Source organism: Trachinotus anak, unplaced genomic scaffold (assembly GCF_046630095.1).
Source record: "Trachinotus anak isolate AG129_WGS33_773 ecotype Australia unplaced genomic scaffold, CSIRO_AGI_Tana_v1 ptg000019l, whole genome shotgun sequence".
Classification (NCBI taxonomy): domain Eukaryota; kingdom Metazoa; phylum Chordata; class Actinopteri; order Carangiformes; family Carangidae; genus Trachinotus; species Trachinotus anak.
Window position 1 is genome coordinate 12,782,806 of NW_027273870.1, and position 27,195 is coordinate 12,810,000.

Below are 27,195 nucleotides of genomic sequence, written 5' to 3' on the forward strand. Positions count from 1 at the left end.
ATTACATGCATTTTACAATGGAAGACAGTTGAGCAGAATTAAGTTCAAGTTACCGTTGGTGTGGCCCTCTGACACAATTCAGGTTTCTCATGTGGCCCCTTGTAAAAATTAATTGCCCACCCCTGCTGTAGTAGATGGTGGTCCTGTGTTTCACATTTCCTTCTACTAAAATTGTACACACTAGCAAAACAATTGGGGTGAATAAAGAAATATTTAAGTTAAATACCGAGTTAACGCTATTTGCGTCTGGTGAGAAGAGTGAACCACTGTATAGCAGGAAGACTTTAGATGGCCTCTAATTTAAAACTTGATTCAGTTTCTGTTTGACTGGCAGAAAGTGTTTTGATGGTATCGATATCGTGGTCTTTAGTAACGACTCTCGGTTTCCAGCTTGGGCAAAAGTACCAGTTAAACTTGCTAAACATTAATGCATTTGTGATTCGACATAGAAGTAACATAATCTTTGTCTTGGTAGGTGATTAACTCAGGATGTAGAAGAAAAATGTTGCTCAAGGACAGTATCAGTCACTAACATCACTCCATAACCACCATAATTAGCAGTACTGACAAGTACAGCTATGACTCTTTGGTGTCAAGTTAAGGCCCAGCACAAAACTTACTCAGGAAAAATGGCAGACTGATGAGAGATTAGATTAAGTCAATATACCTTGTTTCCAGAGGCACATTGCTACCCAGCACCCAGCTGTCTTGCAGCGGGACGCTCTCGGGGGGTGTGGTCTGCAGCTCGGCTGGTGACTGGCCGGCCACAGGGGCCGGGCTTCCAGTAGGAGGGGTTAGCTGCCGCGTTGAATTCAGGGACTGGCCAGCGTGGTGCGTTGAGCCCAGAGATTGGTTGAGAGCTGTTATCGAGGGATGCCGGCGGTGAGGGGGGGGCACCGGAGGCAAGGTGGAGCCGTGATGATTGGATTGTTGTTCTGTCAACAGAAGAGAAGCATGGTTGGAAAGATGCTTGTCTTTTTCTTGCATTTGGAAAGGCAGAACAAAATCTTGGCTTTAGGTTTGCACAAAGAATGTCACCACTTTCTACTGTGTGTAAAAATAAAAAAGTTTAATTTTAAAAGGAAAATCCAACACAAACGAGAGCAGATACTTCTTGTATCACATTTTTATCCATGGCTGCCTCTCATGTTGCCAGGGAGTTTGACCTGTTAAGATGAATCCAGTGATTCTTTCTCAGCCTCTTTAAATAAATCAGCCCTACGGCTACTGATAGACAGACTAAAGATGCTGAGGAAGATCAACTTCACTATTCATGAAAGTAGTGGCGACAAAATTTAATGCAAAAAAGTTCTCAGATTCGCATACAGACAGCGTACTGCATGTGTACATGACAGATTTTGTGTGCATATCTTCTGTTTGAATGGTTGTTCTACAAGAGAATCGTCTCTTATCTGACTGCAAATCTTTCCTGTTTTTGTTTAAATCCCAGTCAAATTTGCATTAACACCGGCAAAGTTCACATTCATTGTGACTTACTCCTTTCATTTCCTCGCTGCTATATTTCAGTTAAGCCCTGAGGCCCCATTCCCCAAAGCAAACATCCACAAGCAGAGCCAGGTGTTCAGTTTCATTTATTTCTTGTTACTCTCAATATCAGATGTGATTTAAGTACAATGTATACATCATGGTGATGAAGATCATGTAATTACTGTGATGTCATGAGTGCTGAAAAATATTATGATATATCCTTGAATCTGCAGCCAGGTTCAGATGTTGCCGGTCAAGGCTGGTGAGAATTGTAACCGATGCTGCACTCGTCTCAGCCAGGCTGAATACTGATCAGTGATTGGCCTTCACAAAACCCTGCTTTGTTTTTTTAAAAACATTTTCTCACGTTGACCTGCTTCAACTTTTCTTTGCTGTTTTTTTTCTCTGTGCCTTTCAGCTCCTCTACCGTCCTTAGGGTGCTCTGAAGGTAATGAATGACAACGCTGGTATTTGATTAGCATAAAGAGCATCGTGTCTCCATTTCCCAGCCCTCCTGTTATTCATTTTCCACTGCCCTCACTAGGAAAAATAGACAGCAAAGAGAGAAGAGAATTTGCAGGATATATGTTGGGGTATATATGTATAAACATACACATATATACAGTATTTGTCGGCTTAATAATTGTTCCACTTATGTAGATCTTCAAGGCTAAATGTGCTCGCACACACACACACACACACACACACACACACACACACACAAAGTCAAGATTTTAACATGAGTGTTCAGGTATCATTAACAATTCTACATCTGTATACCATCACTGCAAATGTAAATCTAAACACCTTGTACTTATTCAGATGCTGAACAATGCGCACACACACAGACACACACTACTCCAAGTACTATTTGCCTGATAAAAAATATCAATGAGAAGGAGGCAGAGAGGTTTATCAGTTTAGCTGACAGACAAAAAGTTGTGCAGCAGATGTATCCACTCATACACATGGATGTGTGAGGATCAGTGCCCCACTGGATCATCCCGAATACAGTCAGGCCCATAAATATTGGGACATCAACACAATTCTCATCTTTTTGGCTCTAAACACCACCACAATGGATTTGAAATGAAACGAACAAGATGTACTTTAACTGCAGACTTTCAGCTTTAATTTGAAGGTATTGTGGTGGTTTTTAGAGCCAAAAAGATGAGAAATGTGTCAATGTCCCAACATTTATGGACCTGACTGTATATTTATTTTTTCTAAATCAGCCAGGAAGGAGTGACACACAGCATTCAGATGTTTTGTGAAAATGTCCCCTGAAGGGAGGTTGTGCAGTGGTTAGTGCTGTCGTGAAGAAGGTTGCTCCCACAGTCCAAAGAAATGCACATTAGGTTAACAGGTGACTCTAAATTGCCCATAAGTGTTAATGTGCGTGTAAATGGCATATTTTTCCTCTATACTTCAGCCCTGTGATTGACTGGCAACCTGTACAGAGTGTACCCTGCCCTTGCCCACTGTCAGCTGGGATTGGCTCGAGCCCCCTGCGACCCGGTTTCAATAAGCGGTATAGAAAATGGATAGATGGTGTTGCATAAATCCTGCATTGCCAAAAAATTTGCATGGTCTCTAAATGTTATCCTGTCTGATTTGTATCCTCTAGTGGCAAGGCAGCCATTGGTCATGGTTTCAATGGTCATTATGCAATTTCTACCACGGCTGCCAATTTAGCTATTGATAACATACAGATAATTAATCACTGGAGATGGAATAATTATCTGCTGGGTGTGTGGAGAAACTGGTTTGCAGTAAACTGTGAACTGCATGTGTTGTGGATAAGGTCAGTAAAACATTCAAGGGCAATTAAAAACACAACATCATGAAACACATTGACAACAGACCATCTGTGAACAGCCCCTCCTCTCTCTGCACACTCTGAATCAAAACATGATCATATGTGGGAGGGATTTTTGTTAGCTTCCACCTCAGAGAAGATGGATAGTATAGCTGCTAGTTAATATTGACTGCTCATGCAATGTTAATGCGACTTCTTTAACTCTGACACTGAATGTTTTGCTCCACATGAATAGTGAAAATTATTATTCAAAGATTCAAAAGGGCTCTGGACCAGAGGTATTAGCAAAACAGAGTACCTTGAACCTTAAGAAAACACACATGGGAAAACTGAACAGTCTGACCAGCGGCTATCCAATTAATTTGTTTTGAATATTTCCAGGCTTCAACCAAAGCTGCTGTGATAGCTGAAGTAGCAAGAAAGGGTCAGTCAGGGAGGGATAGTTGTAGCTAATGAAGGGGGAGATCTAGCAGAAGAGGAGGTAATATATTTGCAGTGGAACATCTTATATATGGTAACATTTAAAAATTAATTTAAGAGGGTCTTATTCAGAATCAAATTCTGTGGGAAACACTGAACAGAGTGATCCAATCCTACTATCAGGGGCATAAACAAGCATCAGAAAAACACAAATCAGAAAAAAACACAATTGTCTATTGCACCAAAGTTCAGATTCCTGCAAAACTTGAGCCTTTTTCCTCGATGAATGTAATCCGTACGCAACTAGAGTAGATGAAGTACCAAGCCCTCTATAATCATGACAGATACAAACACACAAAAATGTCACTACAAAATTCATAACCTGAAGGTATTTGGTCAAATGAGGTTTTCAAATTAATTCCAACTAAAATAAAATAAAAATAAAGCTTGGTCAATTCGTGTTGTACAGATGCTGCATCCTCTCAGTGGAAAAAGAAAAAAAATACTTCCAACTGCTTTACCACCCCAGTTTTGCTGATTATACACACACACAAACACATACATATATGTGTGTGTATATATATATATATATATATATATACATATAGATAGATAGATAGATAGATAGATATCAACTGAAGCTTGTAGTAGCATAATATAAATTGGAAATAAATCAAATAAAGTATCAGATCTACTGGCTGTGAATATCTGATATAAAAACAACCTGAGTCAACGAGTCGATCATTTATCAAACTCGTCACCCTGCATGTGAAGTCAAGAATCACATCACATACACTGACAGCTATGATTGACAGCCTTTCTCATTTCAGAGAACTCAGGGCTGTTAAATGGACGCTGATCAGAAACATCTCTTTGAAATGTTTTTGAATGGATGATTTATCTGTTTCTTGGAAGTATTTTTCTTTGTGGGATCTAAATAAACTTATCTTCTGAGCCACAACCTACTCATTCCACCTTAAGGTGTCTGGTAAAAACAACACTAGAGGTTGTCTTTGCAAGCAGCTTATTGCAACCAACATTTCAAGGTATAATATGTATCATTTCCACATTAAAATATCTAACAGCTACACCAGTTATATATTTTGTTGACTTGTGTATTTACATAATTCCAAATGTTTCCAGCAATTTGTCAAACCTAAAGAAAGCCATTCTGTTAATCAAGGTGACTGACTGTTCATTTAATTGCCTGTCACTGGCATTATATTCCCTTTGCACATGTGTCAATGTTGTGGTTTCCTGACTTTTAATTCAGTTTTAAGCTGCATTTTTATGACACATTTTTTAGATTTTGTTTGTTTTTACTATATATTTTAACTGACTGAAAGATTTTAGCCATCAAATGTCTGGATATCATATATGTTGTACAGCATCGGAGAAAAAGATTTTTAATGTGAAACTGCTGAAATTCAGGGTTTCCACTGCATTCAATCACCAGGTCCATTTGTTTTGGAGAGGAGGACATATCTACAGATGATTTGGCTTCTGGTAAAAACCGCCTGAACCAATGACACTGAAGAAATCCTAACTGGGATAAGCTGACTGCAATGATGGTGGTGAACAGAAGTCTCATGATCCCACGCTACTTCACAACTAATCCCCAAACTCCGTTGCATGGTATTGCTTTGATTGATTGACCCCATAGGGGCAGAAAATTAGATATTGCACATTAAGTTTTATTGTTAGGTGACCTCTAACAACAATAGTAATTATTTACAGGAGTTTAGGAAGAGTCAGGTGACATAGTTTTGGGAGGAGGTTAGGGTGGATGGCTGGGTTGACCAAACACAGTTTCTTTCCTAAACCTAACCAAGTTGTTTTGGTGCCTAAACCAAACAACGAGGTCAACTACATGTTTAACTTTGTAACATGACAGCAAAGGTCCGGTACACCTGCTGCTGTATAGAGTATGCGTTGTATCAGAGGGCTAGGACAAATTACCTATATGGTAGCTCAGGTTGGAGGACTTGTTACTTGGAACAGATGATTACCAGCACCAGTAAGTCATACAAAAATGTCCCACTGGGATAATTATTATCTAAATATGAGATGATTATCTAACTGTGGTGTCCTGTGGTTGCTCCGTCAGCACGCTGCCTCTGGCAATTACAAGCTTGGCTATGACACGTCTCCATCTATATATGTCTGGATGTCGATTGCTCTATCTGTTCATGCACAGCTCTTATTCTCTCTCCATCACTACCTTCCCTCTCTCTCACCTTTTCATAAACCATGTCAAAAGTTATATATGTTGTATTTATTTTCTCAGTGTTTCTACGGTTTTGCTTTTTTTTCTCAACTCAGACTTCAGTGTCCACTGAAAGGTATATTCAAGGGTTCTCTAGTTGGTTACTAAAAAGTAACAATAATACATTTTGGCATGGTAATCTTTTCTAAAAAGGTTATGGTTTACAGCAAAACATACGATATGTCTGATGTCTAGTCCCTTAAAGTCATGGAGAACTCTTGTATGCGTCATAACAGACCTTTGTGAGTGCAGGCAAGAAAAATTAAGACAATTATGACAAGCAGCAACAAAGTTAAAAATGTAACACAAAAGTAATAGTAAGTGAAGCAGAGAAGAGAAGATAAACTAAGTTGTCACATTGTCAAATATTCATAGCATGACAAAAAAGTTAGAATAAAGAACTAATGGTGAAAATAACTAAATTGAACAGGTCACAAATACTGACCTGAGTCAACACTCAGGTCAGTATTTGTGTTGAACTCCATCATTGTTGACAGAAAATTGAACAAGGAGAGAAGAAAAGAGGATACAGAAAGAACAGGAGGTGACACAGGAAGTCAATTAAAAGTTTCAGAAGCAACAACAATGGTCAACAGAGATTAGATGAGGTGGAGAGGGAACAACATGGACTGTAAGAGGCAGAGCAAGAGGCAGAGGCAGACAGACAGAGATATACATGGATGGTAGTAGTGAGAGATTTAGAGGACAAAAAAGAAAAAAAGAGAGGAGAGAATAGATCCTGGGAAAAGAATAAGACTCATCGACATAGTGAAAAAGGTCAGTAGAAGAGTTAAGACCCGTGGTTCTTGAAGCGTGAAAACTCATTCCACCTCTGGACACCTGGCAAGGAGAGGGGCGTAAGGCATGCCTCTTTCCCGAACCAGGAGCTGCCTTTGTGGGGCATGTAAGTGAAGAGTGCCCCCCTCTGCCCAGTGACCCTCACCAAGGAAGAGGATGGAAAAAAAATTAAAAACCACAGAAATTGGGACAGGCTTAGTATTACATGGCAACAAAGAATTAAAATTACAGAGAGCAGGCGGTATGTTGACTGTTTTACAGGTGTGAGAGGTTGACAGTTTTGTAACACAAAATATAAAAATATTCTTGCACTGAGACAAAAATATCTGTAACAATGCTTTTACAACTGCTGGCTGCATCACCCATGGCCACTTACTTTTGTCTCTTCTAAATTGGCAGCCCTGTCTCATACTGTACTGGCAAATGTGTGTATTGTAAACATGATAATGCCTGATTGTACTTTTAATCAACAATGATGAAACAAATATTTAACCTAATCAAGTCATGACTCTGCACAATCCAGACAATATGAATTCCTGAATAAGACATGAACAAAGGAAACAGAACAGCGGGAGCACTTTGAGATTTCCACACAGTCCGTGCACCAGAGAGCCACCACTTCTTGCTTGTTGTTGCACTTGTGCAATGTAAATCAGGCCATAAGTATTTTAGTATAATCAATTCATCAAAGCATGGTCAGGACATAAACCTTCACCCCTGGTGTCAAAGTCCTACGCTTTGTATACTCAGCCATCCATGCCAGCCTCCTCCCTTTTAGTTCTGTGCAGCAGATGAATGTCACACTTGGAAAATTGCCAGTGACTGTAATCCTGACAGCATATTAATAGTATACAGTTCTTTACGGTTATTTCACAAGGGAGCAAACGATTGTTTTCCCAGTAGCACGGGTAGATTTCTTTATGTTATTCTGACTCTCTATTGAATTGTTGCCTGTAATCCTTGCTTTTTAATTTTTCCCCCTGTTGGGACTCAGATCATTCAGGGTGAGGGAGACCACATGTTCCTTTGTTCTACAGACAAAGGAAGGGCCCTGGAAACATCATCCCCCACAATCCTCCACTTTTCACACCTGTGGAGGACCTCCCCTACAGACCCTTACAGATCAGTAAGTGCTGGTCACTGTGTGACATGTGACACAATGTGTCACCAGACAATAAAACCAGCTGTGCCAATTTGTTCCCTCTCTTCTCCTCCCAGCTCTTCAGGGGGCAACAAGCATCTCTCTTCTTGCACCTCCTTCCAGGAGCAACAAGGCTCCAAGTACCAGGCTAGCACAAGGCCGTTACATGGACCAAGAGCTCTCCTGTAGTCCTGTTAACAGCAGACTGCTTCACTTCACTCTTCCTCAACAGCAGCGGCACAAGTGCCTGCTTAAGGAACCAAGAGTGAACAAGTTTACTTCAGTGTCAGCTGCTACGTCACAAAGTCTACCAGCTGAATTCACAAGCAACAGGAGCAACAGCAGCAGAGTTAGTGGAACAGCTAACTCTGCAAGAAGAAGAAGAGTGACCAGCGTCCTCCTCTGCAGCACCAAAGCCACATAGCCCGACAGGACTTCACTCCACCAGGAAGTCACACAGATTCACTAGACTCTGTGAGCACCATAATGGAAAGGCCCTTTTCTCTTTGTTCCAAGGACTGGGTAAAGTTGACTGGGTGTAAAGTCAACTAGCATGGAGTAGCACAACACAGCTAAGCACAGGATTATTAACTTTGTTGATGTACATGTTCTGAAGTGTGTGGACACATGTATGTCCACACACATACATCTATCGCTGTACTAGGACTTGCATGCAGCTAACCCTCCTTTTAACCTGGCACCCTTTTAGTCTACTTGAACTGACTTTGAGCAAAGAACCTTATTGTCCCTCCCGCACATGCCATGTGGTCTTAGCGGCCATCTTCGGCCATCTTGAGTAGCTTTTTTGTTTACTGCCAGCTTGTGATAGTCCTCCTTGTTTAGGTCACAGGGGCCATTTTGATTTGGCCATCTGGCCTTTGTTTGTGTCCCCACACACAGATACCTACACCCACAGGCACACCCACATACCTACACACCCACACACACACACCTGTAAGTACTAAGTAGATTAGACATTGTATGTTTGTTACTTTATAAATAAACATCTCAATGTTGCGCTAAGAAGAATCTTGCCAACCTCTTCTCAGTAGAACTTTCATCCTTCAACTTTACTTACTCTTGATGTGGTAACTTCGGTTGTAATTATTACTTTAATTATTAATCAAAGTTCCAAATCAGTCATCAATTTGAGACTGCACAATATTGGCTATCTTTTGAATTTAAGGCTGGTGCCCCTGAGGATAACTTTAATTTTTTTGATGGACTGCTTATAACGTTTTTCTAGTCTTATTGACCACTCAAAGCGCTTTACAATGTGAGCTACATTCACCCATTCACACACACAGTCATACAGCATTTGCATCTACACGTGGAGTGCTTCTACCATTCACACACACTCATACACTGATGGAACAGCCATCAGAGGCAATTTGGGGTTCAGTGCCTTGCCCAAGGACACTTCGACATGCAGACCGGAGGAGCTAGGGATCAAGCCACCGACCTGATAAGTGGATGACCCGCTCTACCTACTGAGCCACAGCTGCCCCAATGTATTAGTTATTATTTAATATCAATATTTTAATATACATTTTTGATGGCCAACAATTAATAAGTACTGATGTACAACACCCCTTTGATTATAATTTACTTAGCTCTCTCACTAATGGTCTTTGTCGGCCAGACTTATAATGAAAAAAGGAGGGAGAATATCATATTAGTCCTGCCTTAACTACTCTGTTTTTTTTTAATCTATCTATCTATATATATATATATATATATATATATATATATATATATATATATATATATAGGAAGAAAGGTGATTTAAGTGACTATGAATGAACGTGGCATGGTTGTTGGTGCCAGATGGGCTGGTTTGAGTATTTCAGAAACTGCTGATCTACTGTGATTTTCCCACACAACCATCTCTAGGGTTTACAGAGAATGGTGCGAAAAAGAGAAAATATCCAGTGAGCGGCAGTTCTCTGCATGAAAATGCTTTGTTGATGTCAGAGGAGAATGGCCAGACTGCTTTGACCTGATGGGAAGGGAACAGTAACTCAAATAACGACTCGTTACAACCAAGGTATGCAGAACAGCATTTCTGACCACACAACACGTCGAACCTTGAAGCAGATGGACTAAAGCAGCAGAAGACCACACCAGGTGCCACTCATGTCAGCTAAGATCAGGAAACTGAGGCTACAATTCACACAGGCTCACCAAAATTGGACAATATAAGATTGGAAAAACATTGCCTGGTCTGATGAGTCTCGATTTCTGCTGCGCCATTCGGATGGCAGGGTCAGAATTTGGTCTCAACAACATGAAAGCATGGATCCATCCTGCCTTTTTATCAAGGTTTCAGGCTGGAGATGGTGGTGTAATGGTGTGGCCGATATTTTCTTGGTGCACTTTGGGCCCCTTAGTACCAACTGAGCATCATTTAAATGCCACAGCCTACCTGAGTATTGTTGCTGACCATGTCCATCCCTTTATGACCACAGTGTATCCATCTTCTGATGGCTGCTTCCAGCAGGATACTGCGCCATATCACAAAGCTCAAATCATCTCAAACTCATAACAATGAGGTCACTGTACTCACATGGCCTCCACAGTCACCAGATTTCAATCTAATAGAGCACCTTTGAGATGTGGTGGAATGGGAGATTTGCATCAAGGATGTGCAGCTGACAAATCTGCAGCTGCTATCATGTCAATATGGACCAAACTCCAGCACCTTGTTGAATCTGTGCCACGAAGAATTAAGGTGGTTCTGAAGGGAAAAGGGGGTCCAGCCTGGTACTAGCAAGGTGTACCTAATAAAGGTGTGCCTGCAAGCCCTCTGCTGCTGCTGCTGGCATATGGAATACTCAGCCGCAGTGGGCAGAATGTGGAGATGCAGTATTCATTAATGTGCTTCACAAATCTGGAACATTCTCTATGAAAATTTTTAAGAAAGCAGGGGCTCTGGATACTGTTATATAACTGAAAACATTTTATTCCACTTGCCAAGTAAACTGCAACTCACTTAGCAGTGCAGCATGTTTTTTATTTGCACTATGTTCTTATACTTTATATGTACTTTGTTTTATATGTGCTATGTTTTGTACTTTTAGCTAAGTGCACTTGGGACCACCTTGAGGGTACATTTTCTGTAACTGTATCATGTTATTATTAACACAAACAACACACAGGAAGAGCAACATGGCGTTGAAAAGGGTAAGAAAACAAGGGATTGAACTAGTGAGGAAACTCCCTTAGAGCTGTGAGACCCTTCAATGACTCCACTGTCAACTGGATGGACTGCAAAACCTGAATTTATTAAGTGAAGGTACCATGTGTGTATCTAGCATGAGGAGACCAACTCTGATCCTTACCTGAGAATTTCAGCTCACACTTGGGTCATCTGCAGATGACCTAAAAGACAGATTCTCTCTAGACCAGACAGGAAAATATCAAATTGAGCAGGAAAGAGAGAGAGGTAATGAACGGACATCAGTGCTGAGGCTGAGTAGTTACTCACTGATGGTGCTTACTCCAGACGGGTTGAAAATGAATAAATGGCTTAAGTAACAATTACAATTCAGCTCTTTACCTAACAGCTTAAGAACTGTTTTTCTATTTTAAAAGAAAGGTCCCTGCAGGCACACAGCTGGCTACCAACATTGTTAGACGTAGACATTAGCTTGGTTGTGACATAGGGTGGCCAAAATTCAATGTCAGGACTAATGCCATGTCACCCTCAATATATCATTGTTAACCTGATACAGGTTTACAATTTAAATAATATAATACTATGTAATGAAAGTGCTTGTGTAAGTTATGAATGCAAGAAAATGTGTTTGAAAGATTCAAATGACACCCCCCAATGCCTTTTACCTGGACCATGCACATACAGTACATTAGCCTGGTATGTGTGTTTGTGGCTGAGCTGCGGCTGACAGAGTAAGTAGGTACTTTGTAAATGTTCATTTAAAACTGTGGATGTGTGAAACATGTTTTTTTGCTTTTACCACTCACCAGAAAAACACACATTTACATCTGAACCAAGCTGCATCTTGTTTGCTCTGTTACCTCACAGTTTACACACTGACAGCAAAACATTAGAGGTCTGCTACTTCAGTTAAACTAGATCAAATGAAGCTTTACCTTAATTTGCTTTAGATCAGTTAATGGCTGTTGTTTCTCTCCTACCACTGTAAAAAAACTGCATGCTGTCATTAGGCAAATGAGACAGAAGGAACAAAGCTGGGCTCAGAGAGGCATGGAGACCAGGGACAGTCAAAGGCCCTGTTCAGACCTGGTGTTAATATGTGTCCTGAGTGATCCGATCACAAGTGGACAGCTCTAAGTTTTTCTGTTCATACCTGCATCTCCACATGCGTCTCCAGTGATCACTTGTGATCAGACTTCACTTCCCTGCTTCATATGCAAATAAACAGGTATGCTGTGTTGTTTTTAGCCAATCAGACAGATGGGTGCGTTGTCAATGTACATGTGTGAGTGAGTGAGAGAGAGAGAGAGAGCGAGCGAATGGTAATGAAAGGCTGAGCGAATCAATGAGTTGCGCACAGCTCCACAGTGACATAAGGTTTTATCCATTAGAAATAGTAAAATATTTTAAGTTTTTATGAAACTGTGACAGGACTCATTAGACTGTGGCAGAGGACATCAATAGAGTAGGCTGTCCTTCAATGTGGCCAGGATGGATTTGCATTCACATTGGTAAAAGAATGTGGCCACATGTGGCCCAGACCACCTCTGAATGTGGTCTGAAAGATCGGATCTCAAATGCGTCCTGAATGCGCCCTGGGTTTGTTCACACCTGTACTTAGAGCTGTCCACTTGTGATTGGATCACTCAGGACGGATGTTAATACCAGGTGTTCCAGCACCTTTGATCAACAAGTAAATAAATCTGAGAGTCTAAACAGAGAGTGAGACAGATGAGCAAACAAAGTCACACACACACACACACACACGCAAAGGGGAGAGAGACCCCTCCTCCCAAGTCATCACACAAGGCAATGGTCCTCTTAACTTAAGCATTGCAAAAGAAGTGATGTTCCGCTGATCAAGGAGGACAGAGAAAGCTCTTTGTTATAGATTCATGAGCTGTGATGAAAAACAAGGAGAGGTGCAGAATTACTTGTTGAAACAAAAGGGGGTCCAAGAGAGAACAGGTGAAGACCTGGAGAGAGAAACAAAAAGCGACACATGAAGGTATAAAGGAAGGCAAAGGAAGGAAAGGCAAAGGAAGAGAGGAAGAGAAGGAACAAAACCAAAACATGATGATATGATGTGATAAAGAGGCAGCAAAGAAGAGGGAAATGATTTCTACAACAGGTCAGCCAAGACCAACAGTTGGTACTCATTAGACCATTTAATGGTAGCATTAGCATCACAGTAATCGTCTTAGACACAAGCAGTCCTAGGAAAGGATTTTTACTACATGTGATTAAAGTAGGCAAGCCTCACTAGTGTGCATTTTATTCAAAAAAGAATATGGAACATTTGAATATTATATTATTATAATAGAGAGTAGAGTATAACCTTAACATTGCTCAGAGCTTTAGAGTTCAATATGAGTTTTTTTGAACAGTGACCTCTTTGCAAGTATTCTCCATAGTCTGATGAGTAGGTTGGAACTGAGTGGGGAAAATGAGGGGTTATGAAAATGGACACATGGACAACAAGAGAAGACATGACCATGCTATCACTCTGAAAACTGGTCAGGAAGCTTTAGCTTTTAAATATTCTTTTATTTTGTTATTGTTTTTTTTTCTTCTTCAGGCAGAACAATGCCCATAATGAACCATGAGGCAAATATACAAAAAAGCAGAAAATCAGGATTATCTCTTTGTATGCCAACTAGTTTTCGTCTGCCTGTCATTTCCTGTTCTCACCATGTACAGATGATGGGCAAAGGAGGTGAATTAATGAGGTCATGTCTGGATACCAGCCGACTGGCCCTATAGAAAAGAAATTGGTATAAAATAAGTCTGAAGTACTGGGTGATCTTAAATACCATCATACCAAGATATTGAATGCAGATTGATACAGACTGAAATATAAATATGACTATACCATTTCATTGGTTGACTTGAATCTTATCAGTCGGTAATGTAGCTAACTAAGATCATGTGGTTGAGAATGGAAAAGCAAAGAGAGGGAAGGGGCTTATAGCAAGAGTGATGGTGATGGTAACAAAGAAATGAGATTCATTAAAACAAGGAAGGGGAGAGATAAAGCAAGAGACTGACGGTTTTTAATATCTGTTATTTTCCTCTCCCCAAAGTGATTTGGACAAAATACAGGACAAACTAACTGTCTCTCTACATCCATCCAACTTTGGCTTCATTTCCATCTCTATTTTTTCCCTCCCACTCTTTCCATCCACTTCATCTGACCTCCTCTTTTACTTTCCTATCCTTCCCTTCACTCAGTTCTTTAATATAGGCAGCTGCAGCCTTTTCAGTACCTCTCATCAGTCCTCCACATTTATCTCTCCTTATTGTAGCACCAGTGCAGTGACCCGTCATCCACTCTCCCTTCCCCCTGTCTTTCTCGCCCTCATTCTCTCATTCATTTTCTCCTGCCAAGTCAGCTTTCGGGGCCCTCTCTTGCTCTCTCTCTACATTCTTTTACTCTCTCACTCTGTCCAAGTTGTTAATATGGAAGGCTGTGATCCTCTAAGCCACTGGGTCTGTCTTTGCTTTTCCTATTTTATTCTTTCATTTGTTTTCTATCCTTTTTTGTCCTCTCAGCCACCAGGATTTTTTTTAAAGATGCAGCACGTCTGGACTTTCTTATCACAGCAGGTTCACTTTCAGGCTTTCCCAACTCCCTCTCAAAATCAAATTTGCTTTATTGGGTTGAATATCATACAAACATTCATGTCAGAGTATAGAAATATAATTGAATCTCAATAACAATCACTCTGAAAGTGCCAAGCCCCTTGAGGTTACAGGGTTCTACATGAACATGAATGGATGGAGCACACATTGACAATTTTGCCATTAGCTTTAGCTTCACCAGCAGAAAGGCTAGAACATGAACATTTTTGTCTTTAAACGAGACTGTTCTGTAAAAACCTCTTAGTCTTAGGTTGTCTACGTAAGCAGCTTATTATGACGGGCACAAAGGAGGAAGTTGGGTTGGATGAATGGACACAGGATTTTCACACTGGATATGGCTGTTCATTTCTCATGTGAAACAGAACTTTGTTCCTTTTATCTATGACTGTTTCACAACTTTAACAGTGTTTCCTATTGTTACCATGATGAAGACAGCCTGGTTTCTGAGGGTTTGCATACAAACAAATACAAACCAATGCCTGCATTTTCTGTCAAGCAACCTCTTGATCAACACTGAGGGTTCTCTGCAGAGAAGTAACAGACAACAGTTCATTTGATCACACAAGAGATGATTATGATCACTGGGAGAAAGGATGAAGTACTGTGACTCGTATCACCACAAAAATTTGAGGACTGTTCAAGCGGATGGCTGACAGCCTGACTTTGACAGAAGAGACTGTGGCCAGTGTAATTTCTGTTATCCTTGACCACCTTGACCACCACCTCTAACTTGATCCAAGTAATTTCAATCACAATTCTATAAGTGTCATAAGGGTAGTTTCGGAGGATAATAAAGAATGTTGTCATTCAGGTTGGACGACCTGTTGGCAAATCACCAAGGTTGAAAAAGATTGCATATAAAACCATCACATTCAATTTGTGACAAACTAAACCATGTCTTTGCAGGCCCCATTACATTTAGTTCGGCTTACAGTAACTGAGTCAGTTATTTCCTTTTTGAGAACAAAGCATCAAGAGGTTTTTATTGTGTTGACAACAGGTCTTGACTTGCTTGTTTCCTTGTCAATTTGAACATTTAAGGAGTAATTTATAATTTATAATAAGAAATGTTCAGGTGAATCATACTTTTGACAACTGAGAAGCATTTTTCTGTAATTGCTCTGCTTCCGTTAGATGTGTGGTGGCAGGTTTGTTCTGACCTATTTTATACAGTGAATCTGTCTTTTACCAGACAGAAGAGAACATACTTTTACAGACCGTGGACACAGATAACTGCTGATTGGCATGCAGACTAACTAATAAGAGAAGTCTTGAAATGCATTCTTGAGTAACATCAGGAGCAAAGAAATTTAAAATATGTCAATTTCCATTTTTCAGTTCCATTTATTTTACAACATTTTTTATCAGCAACATGCATCATCAAGGTGGTTAAGATTACAACTAAAGCCTGTTTCATACTCTACCAAAGTGTGCAAAAATGTATATATATATATATATATATATATACATACACACACACACACACACACACACACACACACATATATATATATATATATATATATATATATATATATATATATATATATATATATATATATATATATATATATATATATATATATATATGTGTGTAAGCTCTCTGCTTATTCAGCAGATGTGTGTAAATTGGTGTCCTTGGGCCCAGTCTGTGGTTATAAATCACTAATCCACACAGCAGAGGCAAAGCTAACATTACCCTGGAGTGAGGTATTTAAAAGGGCCACAGTGGAGGAATACAGTGTATGATGTAAGATGTATCAAAAGCACTTTAAAATGATAAAGATGTTGCATCTGGAAAATATATCATTAATGAGAGGGGCATTTGATGTTTAGCAGTATTATTTATTCACATTTTGTTATAAGGACCCCAGAAACCTTCCCTCAATACTTTGCAGCAATGGCTGCTTATGGAGCGTGGAAGACTCAGTTTTAAATGAAAGTTTTTTTGCTTTTATTACACACTTCAGCTTCAAAAGTCATTTGGGATATCTGTTCTACAGTTTGACCACTATCTCATCACAAAACCTACAGTATCTGGTGAAACCTTGTATGCCAAACATTCACCCTCTTCTCCTCCAAAATTAGCAATCATAGAAGTAGTTAGTAATATAATGTGACCAAGGATACCATGACTTGCAAAAAAGTCCTGCAGTTGTCTCAAAGCAGTGCTAAACTGGAAAAAAAGCAGAGCAATTAGAGCTTAACACCCAGGAGTCGTAAGTGTAACTCTGGCAAAAGGGGCTGTAGTGTATCATTTCAAACAGTCCCCCATCTGTCTCTCATTTACTAGTTAGGACTAGTAAATGAGAGACCCCCCCCCCCCCCCCCCCCCCCCAAAAAAAAAGAAAGAGCCTTGGCATCATCCTTTTGTTTGCACTTGTTTGCAAAGAAATTTGTCTTTTTTCTGTAGCTTTTTCCGCTCTGAGCTAATAGTCTTGGCGTCTCAGAGGCATCTAAAGGCTGGACAGTGGAGTATTCACGACAAAGACAACGTGTTTGTGTTGAGGATGGCAAGCTATTACACACAGTCACTTGTCTTAAGTGTGTTTGACTACTTACTGTACTTGAAATATAAATAAACAATGCTACATCGTTAATCTGCAGTGAACTGAATTGAATCAAGTGTGACATTTTGATCAGATCAGAAATTGCATGTAAGGACAATTTCGGAGTGATTGCTTTGATTGTAATTTTTGTATAGTTTTTGGCAAGGTAATCATGAAACTTTTAGTTACTAACACACAGCATATGGCTAACACAATTTGACTCAAGTTTTAATATTATTACTCTAGTCTGCAATTTGCTTCAAAAGACGAGCAATACTTGCAAATTATAATTAAATGTAAATTATCATAACCCATAGTGAATCAGAACAGAAATCTGTTTAACTAGCAAGACCCAGCCTCAGCCTCAACGGTATTGTTTTGAGGATGATGAAAAACTAGTTTTCTGTCAGGATTTTTGATCCAGAAAGAGTCTGCTGCCCATTTATGATATTGTGGTATATCAATAATAACGTGAATTACCACTATCTGACTCGCATTTCAAAGGTGGTTTTAAAACTGGTTTTCAAGCACGAAAGGGAGTGTAAACTTTCTGCTATGGATGAAAGGTAACGGTAAATTTAAGCATTGCCAATTAAACCTCAACTGAAAAAGGAAACACTGAAATACTTGTAACTCCCAAACCACTGTTTCTCTCTGCTGCTGTTTTTGTCACATAGGACAAGGCTGGTTAAGGCTGGACAAGTTAACTTTCAATAGATGTTATGCTGTTTTGGCAGATGTCCACGTGAAGAAGCGCTATCAATGCCAAAATTCAATGTCACTGCTCTAGCCCTATAACATCCAACTAAATTCAGACTGAAAACATTGATGATCTGTCACCATCAACAATTTAACAGATTTGTTAATGATCCATCTTGGAATTTTTCAGTCAAGTGCATTGGTCCTTCAGACCAATGCAGTGGTGCTGTTGTCTACAAGGAGAATGCAAGAAGCAGACTTAACCTGCGGTGTTAAATATATATAATAAGGTACAGTGTCTGTGTCCCACCCTAAGGAGGAAAACGAAAAAGCTTTTTCTTCAACCTACTACTGCAGGCATAGAAAAAAAGCTGTGCAAATGTGTGCGTGCATATGTACATATGTGACTGACAGAAGGGGAGATAAAAACCCCAGCTGTTTTGTTGTCGGGAAACATTTGGCTTCCCACTGCGTGGAGTTGTACAGAAATACAACTCTCTCATATACCTTTCCTTTAAGCATATATTTCCTTTACAGTCTTAAAGGGATGTGTCAGTCTCAACACTAGCTTTGATCATTGTATGTTCTCAGTGGCTATAGTAGTAACTAAAAGGACAGTAGCTTGATTATCATAAGAAATCTCCAAGTACACTGTGCTACAATACCAGTTTTGTTACTCTTAGTAGTAAATGCAGATGGTGTCAATATTTAGTTGTTAAGTTAAGGAATTTACTTTTCTAGGGTATTTCCATAGTAAATGATACACACCTGCAGTTTTGACAAGGGCTCACCCAATAATTTACACATGTGCATGTACACCTTCAAAGGAAATATTAAAAAAATTGCTTTTATTATTTCACCACTTTCTGTGGGTATATTGTTGTATTTGTTTATGTTTCGGTTGTTTTTGCTGCTGACCAATTTATCACTGTTACATGAAATAAAATGCTGTTGTGCTGAGGTACTGCCTGCTGCTGTCAAACACCAGTAATGGTGGAGAAGCCTGTGATTATACCTGCACACTTTAACATTTTTTTTTCTCTATGCAAAACCATTGCAATGACTGACGTACACTCTCCCAATTCAAAAGAATACTCTTTATGCCGCTGTTAGTTTAACAATCCTATAAAATGACCCTCAAGCCTGTAGTATCACTGTGTACAGTTTTTTTCAGCTAAATGGAAATAAAACATCAGCAGCAGTAATAGTATATGATGTACATTACATGTGCAGTTTTAATGTACAGCCCATAATTTAATTTAATAAACACAGAACACACAGCAGGTAACTTAACTGATTATTTGAATCTTCCATAGCGCGACCAGAAAACAGTAACTGACCTTCTGTTCTTTATCTACGCAGATATGAGCTTTTTTATACGTATGTCCAGTTTACACAATGAGATTATTTGGTTTACTTCAAACAAATCTTCACACCCTGTTTGTTCTGGATAACCAAAATAAGGTCTGTCATAAAAATTACGAAGTGGTATTGTTGTGCACATGTTCATCCTCATGAATGACACTAAACATTACACATGACACTAAAGCAGTCTTTAAATATGTACTTACAAAACAGTCAATATGTGGTTCTAATGATTTTCTAAAATAACTTACACATAGTTCTCAGTCTTCAGTCAATCTTGAAATGTGTATTCAACACCATCTGCTCTTAAAAGCATATTTGGGATACTGGATAATAAATATGGGAAACTATATTGATATGTGAGGCTCAGTATATTAATATGATCAATATCGATGTATACGTTACTGCTGTAAATATTATTGGGTTACCACTTAGGCCACTGCAGCACTGATCTGGGATCCCAAAAACACATTATCAAATGCAAACGCATCTTTAGCTAACTAATTTCTTCTTTTGTGGTCGATTTTTGCAGTTTTGTGGCAGTTATAATGTAATGTTATCATTTGCATATAATTCCATTGCTGGCAGGTATCAGTATTGCCTTATATGACAAATACACATAGTAATATTGGGGTAGCTTTAGGTGTAAAAAAAAATTGTTAGATATTTTCTACTGCTTTCCTTCAAATGTGGAGCTTTATAATATTTCCGGTGTAGGCTAGCTATGTCACTTGGCATTTACCTAGAGGCAAGTTGGCAGATATGTGAATGACATAAAGTAATTACATTACAGTAACAATGCCCTCTGCAAAGAGGGGACAGAGGAAGCTGAGGAAGGCAGCAAAGGGAAGTGGAAACCTGGTTTCAAAGCAGCAGCAAGCTGACAGGTGAGTCATTACTGAAATATATATCATGCAGTTTGTGTGTACTTTATCTCTGCCTAAGTATTTTATCAAAGTGTCAAATCTCTATGTCTCTACAAATAAACACCACTACTTGATTTGGTTTATGTGATTCTTGAGTCAGTCTGCAGCTACATTAATGCCACAAATTGTTGTGCCTTCCTCCATCAATGACCGCCACTGATTTGGTCTGACCAGGGAGGCAGCACAAGTAAATAGCACAGTTGCACAATAAAAATATACCATGCTCTTTGATCGTGACAACAGTCCTTTTTCTTTGCCTTGAGTAAAGCCAGGTTCACAGAAACCTCACCACGATGTGAAACAGGACACAAGCCAGGCACAATACTGTGCACCTAATGTAGCACTGCCAAACCATTACATTTACTATCCACTATAATGACAAATTGAGGTTCATGGAGTCAAACAAAATGTTTCATTAAAACTTGATGTTCTTGCACAGATTTGGTTGGTAAACTATGTCCTCTGTTAGCCTGAATATCACTGTCACAATAGTTTGAATGAATTTCTCTCTGGCTTTTATGTTCTGTGGCTTCTACCCTGAAACCCACTTTCAATGTAGGACAGTGAAGCAGACTTTCAGGAATTGCCTTTATAGACAGAAAAACATGCAGTTTCCCTCTGTCTCTGATGCTTCATAAAGCACTTGGTTGTCCCAGTAAACAGTCAATAAAAATATGTTTTCTGAAGGAAGAAGGAAAAAAAAAGCCAGGATTCTCCCCCCCCGTTCTCTGAATCTGCTTTTTCTTTCTGCTCAGCGTCCTCCTCCTGTAAACAAGGAGTTTAAAAGAGATGGGTACGTGTGTCTGAATGTACAAGAATATATCAGCTGCAGGTCTCCAGCTTACTTTGCTTCACTGCTTGACTTTCCACAAAATCAGTGGTGCAAAGAAAGAAAACTGAAGGAAGGGATGCAGGGTGATACAAGTGAATAAATAAAAAAAGAAAAAAACATGTCTAAAAAGAAGCGGTGAGAGTGATATTTTAGATGTTTGGCTGAACATTGGTTGGTTAGGTCAGACTGGAACTACTTTGGGGAAAGAAGACCACACACATATCCACACAAACACAAACACACACACGCACGCACGCACGCACGCACGCGCACGCACACACACACACACACACACACACACACACACACACAACCTTTTAGCCATTTCAAGACCCTATTTTAGAGCTGTTTCTGATTATGTTTAGATGGCAATGTATATATGAGGAGACGTCTGTCTGTCTCTCTATTTCCATAAAGCTATACATCTGTCTTTCTCTTTCTCATTTGCCTTCCTTTCAAATCTCTGCCCTCTTTATTCCTCTCTTTCATGCCCCCCCTCCTGATATAGTCTGACTCAAATTGTGGTTGTCTTAGTTCCTTTCTTCAAACCTCAAAGTCTGTTTCCTATCAAACTCTTGGTTATAAGAAGACTGATCCAGGGACATCGGCCAGCCAGCGTGACTCAGCATCTGGTGCTTGTCAACCTCCACAAGCAAACCGTTTTCAGATCAGCACTCTTATTTGACCAAACTCTGCCCCTGTGGCCCCAGTATTTCAAACAGCCAAACTAGAGTTTCATCTTCAACTTGCAGCCTAACATTTGCCACGTGAAGAGCCTGCAGGAGCAGGCCCAATGGCAACTACAGCCGATTCTAGTCAAATAAGCTCTTATGGATGGACTTTGATAAAAAATGGCAGCTTTCTGGGGTCATGTATGTGATACTTAAAGGTCCCATATTTACACTTTTCCTGTGTTTTATTTGAAGTGTCATATTTGTGGTTTTAAGAACCAAAGACCATCTCAGTGTTGTTTTACATCTCCTCTCTCAGGTTTCGCTCTGAAGTTCTAATAACAACAGGTGTTTTTCAAGTGAAGAAATGTAGCAGATTTCAGGTAAACACTCAGAGAAACCAAATCCTGGAAGGTTGGATGGTGGGTTCAGGTAGGCGGGGCTTGAGGCACGGCTGAGAGCGGTGACTGCTTTGTTGTCACAAAGTTATAGTCCTGATGGCTCGTTTTAAGTTTCTGAGTACAGGCTGTGTGCATTTCTCTGTGGTGTGAGCACTTTGATACGTTCACAGTATTAATATAGAGCCTAGACATACTGCTGCTCACTTCATACAATATAGGACCTTTAAGTAGTCTTATAGTCCAAACAAATTCCATGCTATAACCACAACAACAAAAACACATTCAGTGCTTTTTATCATATGAAGACCCCTAACATTCCTATAACGTTCCTACTGGATGTAAACCAAGCTTAAACAAAAACACTGAATTCTAATCCAGTACTGAAAACCTTAAATTGATGCCACCTCCATGCTAATAAATGCAAGCTCAATAACATTTACTAGTCATTACAAATCTTGCTGTGTTCAGTTTCATGCAACATGGTAATATCTGTAAAAAATAACTAATTTGGTTTAACTTAAAAACTGAAGTTCAATTGCCTTATAAGTGTGATTAACTCAAGTTAAAGATAAACTTTCTTTCAACTCAATAAGTTAAGTTAAACGAGTGGTTTAACTAATGATCATTTGCTGTTTAAACTTAATACTCTGAGTTAAAACATCAAACTATGTTACATTATCCATTAAAGAATACACAGGTCGCCGGATCAACTCCCGACTGGCCCGTCTCTTTCCTGCATGTCATTTCCCTTCTCTTCACTCTACTGTCCTGTCAAATAAAGACAAAAATGTCCAAAAATATCTTTAAAAAAGAAGAGAAATATAACAATTTCAGATAAACCAACTTGAAGAACAGCTAAAAAAGACTGAATGTGAAAGTGTAGCAGTAATAGACCACTGATAATAGCACTTGCAACCCAAATATATCATTTTTAATATCTGTTCTGAATTTCAAAGGACTGTTTTCAAACTGTTTCACTAACTGGCCTCTTTGTGCTATTATCTGTCAGTTGCTCTCCAAAAGGAGATAGTTTGAGGGTTTTAGGTGATAAGACACAGAGGCAGAGATGAAAAGAAGGGAAGGTTGGAAAGCAAACAAGCAAACAAGACTAAGTCAAAACCTAGTATATAAATGGAATGTGAATGGCCAGGGTAAGAAATGGGGGAAGTATTTGAAAACTGTTGTGGGACCACTGTAAATAACTATCATGACGTCTTCACGTCATATTTGCATTCACTCTAGTGTCAGTCTGTTTTATCTTCCCGCCTACTGTCAGTATTTTAATAAAGCTGCTCTCATTGTTTTCTGTTATATATTTATATTTTTTTCTGTTTCTGTTGTCAGATAAAGGAACAAGAGTGAAATAGTGACTGAAATGTGGCCCATTAAGTCTACATGTTAAGTCACTTCAAGCCATTTCCATGCTGCTACACTACTGCTGCTAAAATCTTGTTTTACTACAGCATCTGAAAAAAATGACCAAACACATAACTTAAAGACAAAGACTATGTTGTGATTTCAGTTCTATTTACTTGTGAATTTATCACTCAGAGAGAAAGCTAGTTCATTCAGTCAATTGAATGAGGCATCGAGAGATGTACCTGTGGAGTGAAAGGCCCAGACTCTTGCTCATCGGGTGTTTCTGGCAACTCTCTTCTATGGGAAGTAGCAAGTGTTTGTTCAAAAAGTTGCAAAAAAAAGTTGCTTAAGGGGTCTGAATAGTTGTAAGTCTAGTGACCAAGGCAGTTGGCAGCACTGTAAATGCCCCCCTAATGATGCAATAGACACATTTATTTGAAAGAACAATAGCCTATGAGGAAACCCCAATGGTATAACTTTATGACAACCTCAACTCTCAAGAAGAAAGGCTGGGAGAAACTGTGACATAGATGGAAAAGTAGAAGTTTATGCCTCCATACTGTGCTGCTTTGCGAGTTTTATGAACAATCTCAACAGCAAGCAACATGAAAAACAACTACAGCTCATATGGTGCAGTTTGCAATATACAACAACCAGAGAGGAGTGAGGGAGACTGAAAATTAAAGTGGACACTGGGATTAATTCATCTGACCTAAAAGATTGTCTGTCTTACAACAAATTATCACTAATGAAGCAATTAATGTCCCTTTACCATGTGTTACAGGTGAGTATAATCGGGCGGCATGCTCCACTTCCTCTTGTTCCTCCTCCTCCTCTTCCTCTGAGTCAGGCTCTGCTGTGTCACTTAACAACAGGTTGTCATGTGGACTGCCTGATAGTGGATGTGATTGGTCAATGACAGATGATGGACAGGAAGGGGAGGGCATGGGAGAACCTATAAAAGAACACAACCAAAATAAGGAAAACAAAGGAGTGATGAAAACAGACATGACTGAGCAGTGATGTATGGTGATGTTTCCTGATGGTGAGACTGAAAACTATGGCATAAGACGTGAGAGGGTCACGTTGCAGTCACACAGCATCATCACTCTGAGCTGCTGCACAAACACTGTTCGTTCAGGACCCTGCTCCGTACTCCTTTTCAGCTTTTTGGATGTTGTGCATAGAGGAAATCTTTCAGTCTTTCACCTCCCCATCTTCCTTGTCCCTCCTCATCTTCTCCAATTCACCTCCCTACCCCTTCTGCAAATCCTACTATGAAACTTCATATTGAATATTTAGCACTGCTGACTTGTGATTGAAAGAGAAGTTGGCCCAAGTTGTTGAACTGTGTGAAGTGTCAGTCTGAGCATCAGGCAGAGGTGGTGTGAGACTAGACTCACAAGCAGACTGTGCAAAATCAATTGTGTATCGATGTGGCAACCTTGGCATTTAGTGACTTCTGAATGCTAAGTGGCCCCTCTCTCTTTTTGTACATGTGCATATTGTTCTTTGTGTGTGTGTGTGTGTGTGTGTGTGTTTTGCCCAGACAGATAAGTCCGTCCAGCCTAGTATCTCCGCACAAGTGTGCTGGCACAAAAGAATGTAATTAGTTGTGGAAAAGCAAAGGAATAACAAAAAAATGCATTTCATTAACAGCACTTGTCATGGTGGCTGCTTTACAGATAAAATGTGTCATGTCTCTTTCTAAATCTCTTGATCTATCATATTTTGAAGTTGAGTTGTGTAAATGTTTTAAAATGCTTTTCATACTACCTGGTCAAGGACATCACAGGCACACACACATACACACACACACACATAGACATGGGGAGAGACATACAAACACTCAAGAAATTACAAACACAGCCAGTCTCGTCCCCTCCAGCCATCAACTGTATATTCCATCCCGCAATTCACTTGGGGTTTTTTACAGTTTCAGGCTAAAACTATAGTAAAACACCAACTCAGTGCAAACACATTCAAAAATAGCATGATACCAGTCTCTGGTTAATTATTTACTAGAATTTTACTAGAATGCCTTTTGGCTTGTTTTCCACTGAAACAGAAAATCAAATGGATGTGGCCTTTCCTATCAAATACCCACCTCCCACTCTTTCCATAGAGAGATGAACAAAAAAGACAAGGAGAGCGGGGACAGAGCAAGTCCAGAGGAGACAGCTAGAACTTTTTTTTTTCAAATCACAAGGAAAAAACACAGCACAGCAGTGCAACAGACACATTCTGTTGCTTGAGTTATTACTAACTGAGAATTCTGCCTTCTGTGGCTTTTTTACTTTGTAATTTCCTCAGTATCTTGTTAAATATTTGCTTCTGTGGATTGAAAACCAAATATAGGCCACTTCTCTGTGGTCTTTCTGTTGTTTTTCAACAGATTGCTGGAGACATTTACTTGATAGAAACAGGACGTGTTTGGGGTCAGGCAGTGGTGCAGGAGGCTGCCTGTGTACTTTAGCAGCGACTGGTTTATGTCATCTCAATGAAAACATCTTTAGAGCTTTTTAACCCAACAGCCTTATCACACAAAACAAGTGCAACCTTAGCGCTCTCTCCCAGCTGTCGGAGAGAGATCCTGTGTGTGCGTGTGTACGTGTGTGTATTTTTATGTTTTGAACACCTGGCTCCTTCAGTGCCTCCTCATTCTTCATCCCTGCTTGGCTTGGTTTTGGCAGACACACACACACACTCACACACATACACACAGTGATCTGTTTGCTATAGTGTCCTGGGGTAGCTCTCTCTGTTCTCTCTCTCTCTCTCTGCCTCTCTCTCCAGTTCTTTTCTCTACTTTCTCTTTTCTCCTGGTTTCCTGTGAACTCTTGTTCACACTGGCCACCTCCAGCTGTGCAGCACAGTAGGTGTGTTCTACTTTGCTTTGAAAACTTTCCCTGAATAAATCAATAACAGCAGAATTATCATTTAATGCAAATCATCAAGTTACTTAATTTTGACAGTAACTGCTTCTAAAACTTTCCCTGGACAAATTGAGGACAAAATATGTAATAGTCATTAAATTTAGGATGCAAAATACAACAAAACACTGACAGAGATGATGCATAGGTTTAGGTTTTTCCTGTTCTGTGGCAAAATAGCATTTGTAGAGGAGTAGCCCATTAGATGATGATGAGCAATAACATTTCACCTTCTCAGGTTTAACAAACAAAACAAACAAAATTATGAGTTTTTGATCAAATAAGAGGTGAATGAATATAACACTTATTAGAATCTACTGATCACCAAATAAGAAACTGTCACTTTAATGAAAACTAAACCCAGACAGCAAAATGTGGCCCAACATATGCCTGGTTTCTTGGTCCAAATCTGGCCCTCATACTTCTACATCTGGGTAGATTCTGGTTGTAATCCTCCAGTAGTGACTGACAGCCAGAACACTTTCTGCGTGTGTGCCAGAATTGGTCCAGATGTGAAAGTATGCGGGCCAGATTTGGATGATTTGAATGTAAATCTCTCTCTCTCTCTCTCTATTTCTCTGTATCTCTCTGTCTCTCTCTCTCTCTCTCCCTCTCACACACACAAACACACACCCACATAGAGGGTACATACTGCATAAACTAGTGGTGGTATTCTGTTGGTTGATGACATTTCCCAGCACAGAGGAA

General features: G+C 39.6%; 1 protein-coding gene across 5 annotated transcripts in view; it reads right to left on the reverse strand.

Moving 5' to 3' along the window:
* Positions 1-27,195, reverse strand: part of tenm3 (teneurin transmembrane protein 3) — a 310,851-nt gene that overhangs the window by 133,822 nt on the left and 149,834 nt on the right. For 3 of the 5 annotated variants that reach the window (XM_071504948.1, XM_071504950.1, XM_071504951.1), the window contains 2 exons: positions 24,327-24,509; positions 668-935 (listed from right to left, as the gene is read on the reverse strand). In XM_071504948.1, the coding sequence (XP_071361049.1) occupies positions 668-935; positions 24,327-24,509 (451 nt within the window). The remainder of the gene's footprint in view (positions 1-667; positions 936-24,326; positions 24,510-27,195) is intronic. The other 2 variants (XM_071504949.1, XM_071504953.1) reach the window with 1 other exon arrangement.